The sequence below is a fragment of the Phoxinus phoxinus genome (assembly GCF_949152265.1).
Source record: "Phoxinus phoxinus genome assembly, chromosome: 16".
Classification (NCBI taxonomy): domain Eukaryota; kingdom Metazoa; phylum Chordata; class Actinopteri; order Cypriniformes; family Leuciscidae; genus Phoxinus; species Phoxinus phoxinus.
Window position 1 is genome coordinate 30756869 of NC_136891.1, and position 14011 is coordinate 30770879.

Below are 14011 nucleotides of genomic sequence, written 5' to 3' on the forward strand. Positions count from 1 at the left end.
GCAAACAAAGACTGATTGTGCTTTTACAATATGAACTCTGGGCTATGCTCGCTAACATAACATTAAATTATTTATCTTATTTTTCGTTTTTTACTACAAACTATAAAGCAGTGGACTATAATCATTATTATAATACAATTTAATTGATAAAAGCATCATTGTACTCCGTGTTAAAAATAAGTATTATCTCTGTAAACACTGCTGGGTCATCTGACCAATCAACGCAGATTAGCGTCGCGCAAAGGAGGGGTTTGAAAAACGAGTCGTTAAACGAATCATTTGGGAGTCGGTGAGCATATCAGGTAAAAATAAATGCATATTATACGAAAACAAAAGTGTTTTTTGTCATTGCATGCATGTAAAACTGTTGTTGGGGACTCCCTAAACAACATTAGGAACATTTTAAATGTCATAATAGCTGCCCTTTAAGGACAAACTATCATTCAAAAGTTTGGGGTGTGTAATTTGTTTTATGGTTTTGAAAGAAATCTCTTATACTCTTATACCAAGGCTGTGTTTATTTGATCAAACATACAGTAAAAACAGTTATAGTGTACAAGTTATATATAGTTATTATTATTACAATTTTAAATAACCATTTTCTCTTTTAATGTGTAAAATGTTTATTCCTGTGACAGCAAAGGTGAATTTTCAGCAGTCATTACTCCAGTCTTTAGTGTCACACGATCCTTCAGAAATAATTCTAATATGATGATTTGATGCTCAAGAAACATTTCTTATCATCAATGTTGAAAACAGTTGTGCTGCTTAATATTTTAGTGGGAAACCAGTTTTATCAAGATTCTTTGATGAATAGAAAGATCAGTTTATCAGGGACACGGGCTCACAATGTAAAAAAGGGCCATCTATCACTACAGAGTTTTCATTTTCAATTTCATTATAACAATTACAACAGGATGTATGGATTGGATGGAATTTTGTGCGTTTAAAATCTAGTGAAACAGCCCTTTATATGTGTCTGTTTAAGCTGTACAAACCAATGACAAACACACTTACGGTGTCAGAGAGGACCTCACTGTTGGTGGGTAATATGTGCTCAGTTCGGACGAAAGGCAGCAGCGGAGAGAGAATCTCTTTAAGCTCTTCCAGGTCCAGATCCCTTCTTTTCACACCACGTTTATTCACACTATGCGCAGTACCACTTAACAGGTTAGGCTCTGGGGAACACACAGAAACACACAGTCATGATACACAAATATTTAAGTTGGAGGAAAAGGTGGCCCAACTTTTCTAGCCCACAGTAAAGATTGGACAATGATAGGTGGGAGGGTGTGTGCTTCCAGAGGATTAGCGGTATCACTATGCAGCTCCACTGGCTGCTGCTGTGCCCTTGAGCGAGGAATTAAAGCTCCTCTGTTCTAGGGATGCTGCACTGCAATGAACCCTGAATTACTATCTACACCAAATTAGGATCATGCATAAAGATTGTTAACGACAAAATGAAGGTGTATTGTTGCATTGCTGTTTCCCTTTAGAATGTGTTCTGGGGGGAAAGCAATCAAAAGATCGTGTTCATGGTTTGGCACCAGCTATAAACATTTAAGACAGTGTTAGTCTGGGTATATTTGATTCTGTTGGGTACACAGAGCAAATGCAGACCCAGGTCTGGAGCTGCCAGGCATATGCTACGCTTCTGTACTGCAGAGCACTTGGCCTGATTTCTCAGTGCTGAGCCAGTCAGAGTCATTACTAGACATTAGGAGGATTGGGGAATAAATCATTAGACTGGCATAGTTTAAACCACCATCTATGGCAAGAGGTGAAAACAGGGACAAATTCAGCGGCACAGAAAAAAGTTTGGGCCAGAGAAAAGTGTGCGTGTGTGTATCAGTAGATAGGGATTAAAGGAATAGTCAGGATTAAAATTTTTGCCTGAACATTACTTTCATTCCAAACCTGTATGGACTTGCTTTCATCCAAGGAACACAAAAGTAGTTTAGCAGAATGGCCAAGCTGCTTTTCTTTTTTCATACAACAATGTGGGGATATCACCATAAAAGTAAGCAATAACTTGTACACAACACTTCAAGTCATACGGACCACATTCATGATATTTTTGTATTTTCAGTATGACAGACATGGTCACTATGAACACATAGAATGAGCCATGTAATAATTCTTGTAATAAAATATACAGTAGCATTCAAAAAGTTTGAGGATAGAAAGTAAAAACAAAAAAATTAATAGATCAAAAGTAATAGTAAAGACATTTCCAATTTATAAAAGATTAGAAACGTTCTGTAACATTATAAATGTCTTAGTAACAAAAAACATATAAGGTTTGATATGAAGGTGAGTAAATAGATTTTTGGATGAACTATTCCTTTAATGTGCATCTAGTGACATAAATGTCTGTGTGTGATACCTCTATCGGCCATCCTCTTGATGAGCTGGTGTTCGCCCCACTTCACAACATACTTGAGGATGTCCTGTTCACTGGCCTGTGAAGAGGGGAGAAGAACAGTAGAAGTTTGTTACTGAATTTAGCCAGCGCTGCAAGGCTGAAGGAAACTGGTGTATGCCAGCTTAAATGGCATATTGTAGGTTGAATTTTTTTCAAAATGAATATATAACCATTAATACATAATACCAATAATATATAATACCAAATGAAAAAATGAATGCATGATTTAAAATGGTTTTGCAAGACGTAAGGGCACAAATTTAGTAGAAAACGTGAGTTTCCTTTTTCTTTCTTTCCAACATCGCGTCATATTACGTCATGAGAGGGAGTTGTTTGCTGCCTGGGCTCTGCGTTTGCTAAGTGCAGAGAGTAGGTTGGTATTCAGTAGGAGCGGTCGTGATTCAGGGTGTTTTGGTAGTTATTTCATTGAAATTTTCCATCGTCATGGTAAATTATTGTGAATTATAGCATGTTAGGACATTGAGTCCACAGGTTTCCAAACAAGAAAAAGGACTGTACTATCTTCCGTGCCTGGGTGCGTTTTGTGCAGGTGAAGAGACGGGACTTCACTTCTGCATCTGCTTCGAAAAACGCAGTAGTGTTTAGCGTTCACTTTAGACCAGATGAGTATAATCCCGACGATATGATGGAGTTCAACATGGGATTGTTGGTTCCCTCGGTGCACACTGTCACAGTGACAGCACCTTCATCGGGTCCGGTTCACTTTTGTGAACAATATAAATCCAAAATATCACTTGGTGTCCATCTGTTTTACAAAATGCCGTTTGTCAGATGCAGAAGAAAAATTCTCACAAAAAAAACAAAATGACTCCAGAAGCCTTAATAGCGTTTTATAAGAATATATTTAAAGAGGATCTAGTTCCCACATTATTTTCCTACACATTGACTGGGTACTCTAACCTGCAATATGCCCTTTAAAGATGGCACATTTAATACAACAGAACAATCTCAAAACTAAAAACAGGATATACAAAACCAATGTTTTTTATAGCAGCAAGTCCTGCAGGTGCCAGGTGAAACCTGAGCAAAATGATTTTGCTATCTTATCTCTTACTGGGAATATTGCACAGCTAAAAATCTCATTTCATTCATCGACAGAAGCCGATCCAGGTTTAATGGACATCGTTTATCCCTCTAACTAAATTACATTTTTTAATATCAGGCCAGGGTCCTTTCCCTTACACTTTTTCCTACATTTTTATTTTTGGGGATTTTTGCCTTTTTTTAATGGTACAAGAGAATGCAGACAGGAAATTTGGGGGCGAGGGAGAGAAAGGGGGAACGGGATTAGGACATGACCCAGGGTGGACTCACCCTGAAATGATTCACCCAAAATTGATTTTTTTTTGTTAATTTCCTCACCCTCAGGCCATTCAAGACGTAGGTGTATTTTTCCTTCAGATTTTTAACTGAAACCGTGGTCCTTGGCGATTTATATAATGCAAGTCATGGCTACAGTAACTTTGAGAATCAAAAAAACATACGAAACAAAATGAATACCTGTGGCTCCTGGCCATGTATTGAGGTCTTATGAAGTGAAACGATTGGTCTGTGCAAGAAACTAAACTTAAAATTATTTACAACATTATTTCCTGTAATCCACAGCCTCAGCAAACAGCCCTGAACGCATTCATGGCAGTCTGGAGCGTGAGCTTCCTGTCGCATAGTGACGTGTGCGCAGCAGCTCAGACACTGAAATCTGTGAAAAGTCAATCTTCCCGATTGAGATCATGCAAGCAAATTAAATCAGATTTTTTTTATATAGGTTGCGGCTTCCAGGATAAGCAAATAAGTACCACTTTGATGAACAATACAACACGCGCATCTTCCTTCTCTGTTGTAAACAAACAGCTTCAGCTCACGTCTGAGTTTGCTCCTGCGCAAAATGTCATTATGCGACGAAGCTTGTGGTTCAGAGTTCAGACTGCCATGAACACGCTCATGACCTTTTACCGAGGCTGTGTATTACAGGTAATAATGTTGTAAATAGTGTTCAGTTTCTTGCACAGCCCAATCGTTTCGCTTCATAAGACCTCAATATAAGGCCAGGAGTCACGGTTATTAATTTTGTTTTGCCCGTTTATAGTTTTTTGACTCTCAAAGTGGCGGTATCCACTTGCATTATATGATATGAATCAAGGACCACAGTTTCAGTTAAAAACTTCTTTACTGTTCTACTGAAGAATAAAATGACACCTACATCTTGAATGGCCTAAGGGTGAGGAAATTAACAGCAAATATTCATTTTTGGGTGAACTATACATTTAGCCCTTGATCTCTGTGAACCAACAACTCTTATATATCTTGGCCAAGCCCACAGAACTTTTCAAAAATAATTTAGATTCACAAATGAATCATTCAGACCAATTTGTTAACTAACTGAAAATATCACTAAAGTTTTACTCCACTAAAGCTCTAGACAATAACAATTTCAAGCTAATGAAATAATGTCAAATTAAGCATAACTACAAACATTGTACATTTATGAGACATTACAAATGACTTAAGATTTCATTAACTTCCACCTCATTTACAGACCTGTAAAAAAAAAAGAAAAAAAGAAAAAAGAAGCTTAAGATTCACTGATATACAGTCTTCCATGATCATGGTAATGAATCAATCAGTTAATCGCCCTTTTTTCAGGGATAGTATATCTGTCAAACCAACACTATAGTCTGCTCAAGTTTGTTTACGAATTCTCAGTCACTAGAGGGATTAGATTATTTCAACAGGCTTGACCCGGGGTAGAGTAAGCAAAGACTTGTAAACGTTGAAGAGCTAGCACACATGAGTGTGAAGGCGCTAACAGACTTCTGTGTGCCAGGCCAAATCCCAGATGGGGTTACAGCTCTCTATATAAGCTCAATGAGGAGACGTAAGGGGGTCATCTGATCCAGATAACTAATTTGTCCAAAAACAAAAGCAGGTGACCTTCAAGAGCCCTGATCAACAGAGATCGATAAACAGACTGATACTAACACTCTGCTGTCTGAAATGGATAGGCCTTAAGCCCTGCATTGATCTGTGGACTGAAATAAACACAATTTTCCCAATAGTGCAATATGATGCAGTGCAGTTGCCCTGAATTACCCCTGTATGTTTCCAGAGAGAAAATAAGCTTGACCTTGTCGTAAAAGCACATGTAATAGACCTTGTAGTGAAGTTCTTTGTAAGATTAAGCTAGAAAAATTATATTTAATTCAATCGGACCAACATTTCCCAGGGAACCTTTTTTTAACAACCCATTAAAAAAAGCACCAGGTTTTTTTGCAAACATGAATATATTTTGTCAAGAGCAAGTCTGAGGATCCAATAATATGTCCTGTGTGAACATCCCTTATTCTTCATGTTTCAGTTAACAAAATTACATTTTTCACTAATAAAGATTGATTATTTGAAACACAATAAGCTCCCCTAGATTGGGAAATCATGAACTAAACAATCTTGCACTGGGAAATCTGAAAATAACTCGGGGTGAATTGGTGTACGGTCATCACCTGCAGATAATCAGACTGAATGGCCGCCAGCAGGTGCTCCTTGCTTAGCTCGTAGAGGACGTCGGAGGTCATGACCTGGCTGAACTCCTCGCACAGGAAGTGCATGGCCTGCCGATGAACCCATTTGGAGCCATAGGGCTGTGAGCTCCACTTCAGGATGGCCACCACGGAGTCTAGCGAGATGCTGTCAGCCACAATGTCTTCACAGCCTAAGACGAATAAACAAAGACATTGCATTTTATTTAGGTATAAACAGAGCTTCAGCTGCTCTTAAACATACAAATCTGTGTCCAAATGTAGTTAGTCAAGATTTGAAAACACAAAACATGGGTGGTCGAGACGCTCTTAGAACAGGGCACTACCTGTATCTGCCCTCTATCCATTTTACCCATTGCTAAAATAATGTTCTCATCACCGCGACTGTAATATAACACTTCAAAAGGTAAAACTGAGTCCATAAATACACCAAGAATATATTCCATCACAATATATGCAGATATGTCTAAAATATTAATGAAAATGTATGCATTTAAATGTCACTGTGGGAACCGATGAATAATTTACCCAATTATTCACAACTAATACACTCCTTTATGCTGCTTTAAACTGTGCCTTGAATTACTGATTTGATCTGTTTTGTCTCTTCCATTCGATTCTTTCGGTCTCTTTTTCCAGTCATCAAAGACCGAATGTCAAAGGAGAGGCATTCAGTGCAGTTTAATCAGTAAATGCCACCGTTTTTTTTTTTTTTTTTTTGCTGTGCTTGATACAAAGACCCCTGGAGCAGTGGAGAATTTCAACTCCAATGCAATCCAAGCCAAGCATCTCTAGAGAGCAAGCTTGGTTTTCCCTTTCTAACAGGAATTATGATAAATTCAGTTCCAACAATAGTTTGTGTACAAAATTGTAAAGATTTGTTGTATCGTTCCTGACGCAACACATTAATCAAAAGAAACAGTAAAGACTATTTCAAATAAATGTTGGAGGAAAAAAATGCATCCTGGTTTGCACAAAAATATTAAGCAGCAACTATTTTCAATATTGATAATAAGAAAAGTCTCTTGAGCACCAAATCAACATATTAGTAGAATGATATCATGTGACATTGAAGACTGGAGTAATGATGCTGAAAATTCAGCTTTGACATCACAGAAATAAATTAAAGTTAGAATATATTTAAATGGGAAAAGGTTCATTTAAATTGTAATAGTATTTCACAATATTACAGTTTTTACTGTATTTTGGAATCAAATAAATGTAGCCTTGGTGAGCAAAAACTCCGACCCCAAACTTTTGAATGCCAGTGTGGTGACATTTTCTAAATTAATAAGTGTTAATGATTTTTTAAGCTTATCAGTAAATAACTTCCATTTCAGTCATTTCCTCACACAACGTATTTGAAACTTGGCAGTATAAATCATTATACATCTTTAATGGTATGGAAAAGAGCATGGTCAAAAAAATAACATGGTGACGGAATGAGGTGAGTAACTAAATGACAACATTTTCATTATTGAGTGAACTACTCCTTTAAGTGTTCAGGCACACTGTGCTGATCAGTACCATTAAATATTCAACTGGATGGCAGCCTGCGTCAGAGCAGCTCTCTCAAAGCTCTGGAGACAATTACATTTTCGAACTACATATTTTGTAAGTAAATAAGCTGTTTTTCAAGACTCTCCATGCAAACACTCATATGATGTTTAGGAAGGCAAATAAAGACAACAAGCATTTGTAGTATTTTATGGCATAACACCTGACCTGTTGAAAACCACAACTTGTACCTTATGTCTCTAAATATATGGTTTAAACATTCTGAAATGTCTTTAGTACCCGCACATTTAGTCTTGCATAGCCAGACCTTTGCCTAACAACAATATAAGGTGTCGGCTCTATAGCCACTGCAATTGGCCAAGGAACGGCCACTAATTCAAGAAGAGGCAATCTGATAGAGATGTAAAGTGAACGATCACAGTTTTGTCTTGTTCAACGTCCTGTTAAGGGGCAGGTACATGTTGCTACAATAACAATTGTAATTAATCCAAAGGTTTCTTGGCCAAGCTCTGAAAATAATACTTTTCCTGTATGCCATCATTAAACATGCAAACATCTTTAAATTCAACTAAAAACACTTGATGTCTTAAAGTTTCTATGCCAAAAATTTGTAAACGAACATAGACTAGTGTTGGTTTGACAAATATACTATGCCTAAAAAAAAAAGAAAAAAAAAAAGAGGAGGATTAACTGATTGATTAGCCTGCAAAGTGCTAAGGTGTATCGTTTAGCTGTCTGAAACCTAATGACAATGTCTTCTTTTGTGATGGGCACTATAGCCTGAGGATGGCGGCTCACACGTCTCCAGCCTGGAGCACACGAAAGATTAAGAGTAGCACTGCATCTGTTTCACTGCATGGCAAGAAACCATTTAGCATGCAGCAGCAAAGCAGTGCAGAGTATTCCCTCATAAACCCGTCCCAGTTAATTATAATCTCTGCTCACAGAGCCATAAACTTGTCATTTTCCAAAACCAGTATCATATTAGCCTATAAGGGGATGTCACCCAGCATCCAAAAATCTCATAATTCTTTATTGACTTTGAGATCAATGTGCAGATTGTTCACGTTGGACATAAACACAGAGCAACAAATCAATGCGAGTTAATGAAAGTTAATGATTAGGTCCGAGTCAAATTCAAACCACAAGAATGATTGCAGAATTTACACCAAGGTGTTAATAATTATTCAAACATGAGATGAGTGTCCTAAATTGAGACCAGAAACAAAAGTCTGCAAAACAATAGCAATGCATGGCAGGGAAGACTTAGCACAAACAACATACAGTGTTTCCCACTCAAAAGCAAAGCCAAGTGCAGCCAAGTGCAGAAGATTTGATGGTAATGAGTCCAGAGCAAACGCAGCAGATTTCATCAGTACTTCAAATGTTATTTTGTGGACTCTGTATCTCCTTACCATATATATAAACATGGGAAATGCAGATAAACAGTCTCTTTTTTTTTTTCAAACAGCCTCTCAATGTTTGCTTAAGAGCAGATTCTTAACATTGGGAATGAAAACATCTGTTCAAACTAACAGCACACAATCTGAATTTACACTAAACTGTTAAAAATGTAAATGGATTAGTGGGATCTGCTGCACTACACAAATAAAAAGATGCAACGCAAAAAGTAAAACTAATTTCAACAGACAACTAATTAAAAAAACTAAACCACAAGCAAGTGGTGTAGTAATAAACATAGTGCATATGTTTTATAACGTATACATTTAAAATAGTTTTCCTCTGAAGAAACACACTTTGTCAAGGACTCAAAGCTAACAACAAGGCCATGTGATGTGAAATACCTAATGGTAGTCTTGAGCTCATTTTACAGTTGAGTACACCTGATATTAGAGGACCACCGCAACAGGAAGGGAGCAGACAGTTAAGGACTAATCATTAGGGTATCTATTAGCCTTGAACAAGTGCAGTACCCCAATTACCTAGCCAGAGCCCCGGAGCTTGATATAAGGGGTAGACAGGCTAATAGACAGAGAGAAGGAGGAGAGAGAGAGAGCCAGTCAGGGAGAGAAACTGCGACATGCTGAGAGGAAGAAAAATGGGAGGAGGAGTAAAGATTAAGAGGGTAAATGTCAAAAAGGACAGAGATAGTGGAAAATTAGCCCGTTCTGTATGACGGAATGTGAAAGATGGAAATTGCTGAAAGATACAGAGATGAAAATGAGAAGGAAAGAGTGAAGGAGCCCCAGAGAGGTGCTAGGTTAAAATTCTCCATGACCTTTCAGACAAGCTGTAACAGACAGAATCATTACAGAGCTGACAGTCTCTCATAGGCTTAATGGAAACACCACCAGCAATCTGTGTTAATACTAATCAGAATGGTGCCTTGGGGGCAGGAAGGGTTTCTGTATTGAGTTTGAAACACACTCTAAAGGACATCTGACTGAACCACTCGCACAAGCATCAAAGCATTGCTATTTCAAAAGTGCTCTTCTCTCCCTCCTAAGATATCAATATTAGACCTGTTCTCTCTAGGAACAGAGGCGATGAGGTGACAGTGTTTGTTACCCACAAGATTGTTGTTATTCCCTTCCCTTAAATCAGAACAAAATGTGAAGATGTTAAATAATGAATAAGCCATAAGAAAAATCTGGGGGATGCACATATTAATGTTAGACATTTATTTAATTTACTGATAGTTTACTAAATTGTACATGCTCATTTGGTCTATTTTTACATTTAGATTACCCATGTCATCATCTAACCCTCACTTAAAGTTATTCTTTAAATATTCTACAAATTTCATAACACTGTTAAATGTCACTTTTTAGCAAATCTCAAAATAATGTATCTTATACCTTATTTTGTGGTACCTAATTTCACTTGCAGCATTTAAAGCAACACTAAGGAAGATTTTTTACCTTAAAATAATGTTTCCAAAATTGTTTCAGTGGTTCATCAAGTCGTAACAGGGTGAAAGGCACTTCTGCCTCCGCTTTGCGGTCCTTTATCTGCTATAACCACACTATGTAAGATTGCCAGATTGGGTCGCGTTTCTGTAGTTCTAATGAGACATAAGAAAACTTCAAATTTGACTTGCTTTACGTCAAGCGCGATCATGAAAGTATGATGTATTGTGACATCATAAACAAAGAAAAACAAAATAACAACTATTGTAACTTACAATAGTCATTATTTAGTTTTTCTTCGTTTCTGATGTCGCAATACAACATACTTTCATGATAACGTTTGCCATAAAGCAAGTCAAATTTGTAGTTTTCTTATGTCTCATTCATTCCAAAGCCGGTGCTGGATAAACAGTGAGCGTGTGTGCGACAGTAGCTGCGGTAGGCTAAATTACAGCGGTAATGGACAATTCCACTTCCAACCTGTAGGGCGACCGCAGAGGAAAAGTTCCTTGGTGTTGCTTTAAAATTATTGATTGGTTTATTTTCAGAATTGTATTAATTGTCCATATATTGGTTAATAGCTATAACGACAAAAAAATGTGAACAAATATCAGTGCATCTCAAGAAATTAAATAGCTTTAAATCTAATAAATCTGATTTCTCCATATAAAGTATGCATTATTATCAAAAAGCACAACAATCTTAATAAATGGTTGATTTGTTTTTTAGCTCATTAGCAGACAATCACAATATGCGATCACCATTTAACCAGTATAAATTGAGTGTCTAAAAAGCTTTACAAAAAGAAAAAAACAAGATCACAAAGACCTTGCTTTATGGAATTTTGAAATGCTCCTGCAATCCAATTTTCATTGTTAGATAATGATGAAATATCAAAGCATCCTTTTAAAACCATTCAACTTGATGAACAGTGACACAAAACTGCAAGCGGAACAAAGAATGAAAAATACAAATGAACACATACTGGAACGCACAAAAGGTTTTCAGTTTGTGAATAATTTCTCTCTCTTTATCCCCAGATGTCTCTTTTTCAAATGAGAAGCAATGCATTTTTTAAAGGTGCTGAGAACTGGAAGAAATGTGCATAGCTCTCTGTAGCTCCCACCCTGCAGGCCCATCGATGCTGCATTTCATTTGCACTACAGAACAGACCTATGGCATGCCACGCTGTCAGTTAATGTTATCGTCACAGATGCAGTGTCACGCTCAGCCCTGTGTCACTCAGTCTATCAGTTCATTCATGGCACAAACCCTCACCAAAACTTCAAGTCGGCCTATATCCATCACACTGTTTGATAACGGCCTCATAGTGCTAAAGTCAGATATCTGTTCTGTACCACCACTTTGCATCATATCTATTCTGTAAGATACTGATTAGATGCTAATTTTGCACCCCGAGGTCCACTTAGTTAGCTAGGTTTCCTGCACCAAAGAGCCGTCATTTAGTTTTACAGGAGCAATTACTACTCTCTCTCTGACCATTAGAATTAAACAGGCTGTTTAATTTGCTAATGCACTTTAAGACTTATATGTAAATGATCTCTGTTACAATTGAGAGTGTGACAGTACTCTGAGGTTAGCCAATGTCATTCATTACGTTGGGCCAAGTGCCAAGTTACTGAATAGCCGTTTATGTAAATGCCAGCCTAATATGTTAATTTGCATATGGTTGTGACATCACAACCGTTACATCGCGCGATCATACGTGAATCTCGTGGGTCCTCGTGACTTCAGCTGTCAGTCATGGCCGCAGCCGTTCCGCAACAGATCCGGACCTGGCGAGTATTAAAGGACGGCGGAGCACGGAGCCGACACGCAGCGGAACCGATCAGCAGTTGGTGGAAATCCGGGGTTATGCTTCTTTACTCTCAAAGAAAAGTATTTTTTTCTAAAAGTGACTATTTTCCCCATTAAACAAACAAACCAATTCACAGCAATTAAATCAAACAAAGCGAGAAAGGACAAAACATTTAGGAAACTTCTCTCCATACACAACTGATACCAGCAAAAGGCATCTGTGCATCCCCACCATATGTCGACTTAAAGTTAATTGCTTAGGTTTAACAAAGAGGTTAACAAGATCCACAGCTGCAGGAGCTGATTTCCTGCAGTTAGTGTGAACAAGACTGATTTTCCTCTGCAGAGCCGGTTCCAGACCAATGGGTGGCTTTTTATCAACGGGTGTCTGTCTGGTCAGCATATTAATTATCTTTGCCATGTACCATCCACTGGCCGGCTGCTGACTGGGTGTAAAATGACTGCTGTGCCTCTATTTCCTAGAGGTCATCGCCACCTTTGTCTCCCACCGGAGGCTATCAACACACATGCACTGAAATGACCTCAATGATTGCTTGTGTTCAGTGCAGAGTACTCTCCATCTTGGGATTTCTTTGACTGACGGAGGACTGAGTTGTCCTTACAAAACAAACAAGCAAATGCAATGACTAATGCAAATGCAGTAATGTGGAATCATAAAATTGTGTGTTGAAAATCTATGTGGTTGCATCACACAGCTGTTCAAAACTACCAGGAGTAGGTGACAAGTTTTCTGACAATAATCAGATAAGTTTGTAAAAAAAAAAAAAGAAGACAAATCAAAGTCAGGGTTGCACAAGCAATTTGTATTTAATTGCCATATGTTTCATGTCGCTGGGAAAACAAATCTAGAATTGATGTGGCAAATGGCGCAGCAAGTTCAGGAAGAAAACAAGCCATCCTGAGCTCATCATCAGGCTATGCTGACAGGACTGAATCGGATCGCTATCTGTTACAAACCACAGCTGACCAATGGGTCATAAGGATCAGCTGACACAGACGCTGCAGACCTGTGCTGTAGATTCAGTAATTGAAAGGATGGCTGGGTCTCTGAAAAACATATCTTTGCATAGCATAGCTGAAGCCCATCACTTTCTGCTGTAAAGTGATAAACTGGCTAATTCACAATAGGGGCTAATGATAAAGTAAGCAAGTAAGAGATGTACAAGCCAGTAAATGTGCAACATGGGGGAGAACTAATACACCGGCAGCTTTGGGCAAGGCAGCAGAGATAAATTAGATGTAAATTACTTTGAGAAACTACTTTAGCTACCACTCAAGGAAGTTATTTCTTCCTCCAGTGAGTAGGGCTAATTTTATATCGTCCATAGAATTTGATGGTGAAATAAAATTCAAGTAACAGTGAATATGGCAATGATTTTAATGCCTTTTTATTTGATCATTAAGTTTCCAAAAGACCATGTAATGACCAAAGTAGATTCGTGATACTCATCATCTCATGACTTTTAAATCAGAAACTTAATATTAACATTCCCAAACTTTCAAGTATCAAAACCGAGATGGCGACAAAGAGGAAAAACTGCGGACTGCAGTTATGTATTTTAAGAGTTGTTCAATAAAACTATATGATAACTTATTTGAACCAATTATTATTGCCTCATTGTTATTATGGATTTTAAAGGCTATTGTTTGCTTAGGTTTACTTTTATTACAAGATTTTTTTTTTTTTAACATGACTCGATTAATCGTCAAAATAATTGACCGATTACTCTAACAGACTAATAGTTAGTGACAGCCATAATATTGTGAAAAATAATAACTATTTAAAACAAGTTTTCTATTTTAAT

General features: G+C 37.6%; 1 protein-coding gene across 4 annotated transcripts in view; it reads right to left on the minus strand.

Moving 5' to 3' along the window:
* Window positions 1-14011, minus strand: part of btbd7 (BTB (POZ) domain containing 7) — a 50265-nt gene that overhangs the window by 10615 nt on the left and 25639 nt on the right. For all 4 annotated transcript variants that reach the window (XR_013800639.1, XM_079639397.1, XM_079639398.1 and 1 more), the window contains 3 exons: window positions 5944-6152; window positions 2387-2462; window positions 1018-1178 (listed from right to left, as the gene is read on the minus strand). Coding sequence is in view for 3 of the 4 variants with exons in the window: in XM_079639397.1 (XP_079495523.1) it covers window positions 1018-1178; window positions 2387-2462; window positions 5944-6152 (446 nt within the window). In the remaining variant the exon portion in view is untranslated. The remainder of the gene's footprint in view (window positions 1-1017; window positions 1179-2386; window positions 2463-5943; window positions 6153-14011) is intronic.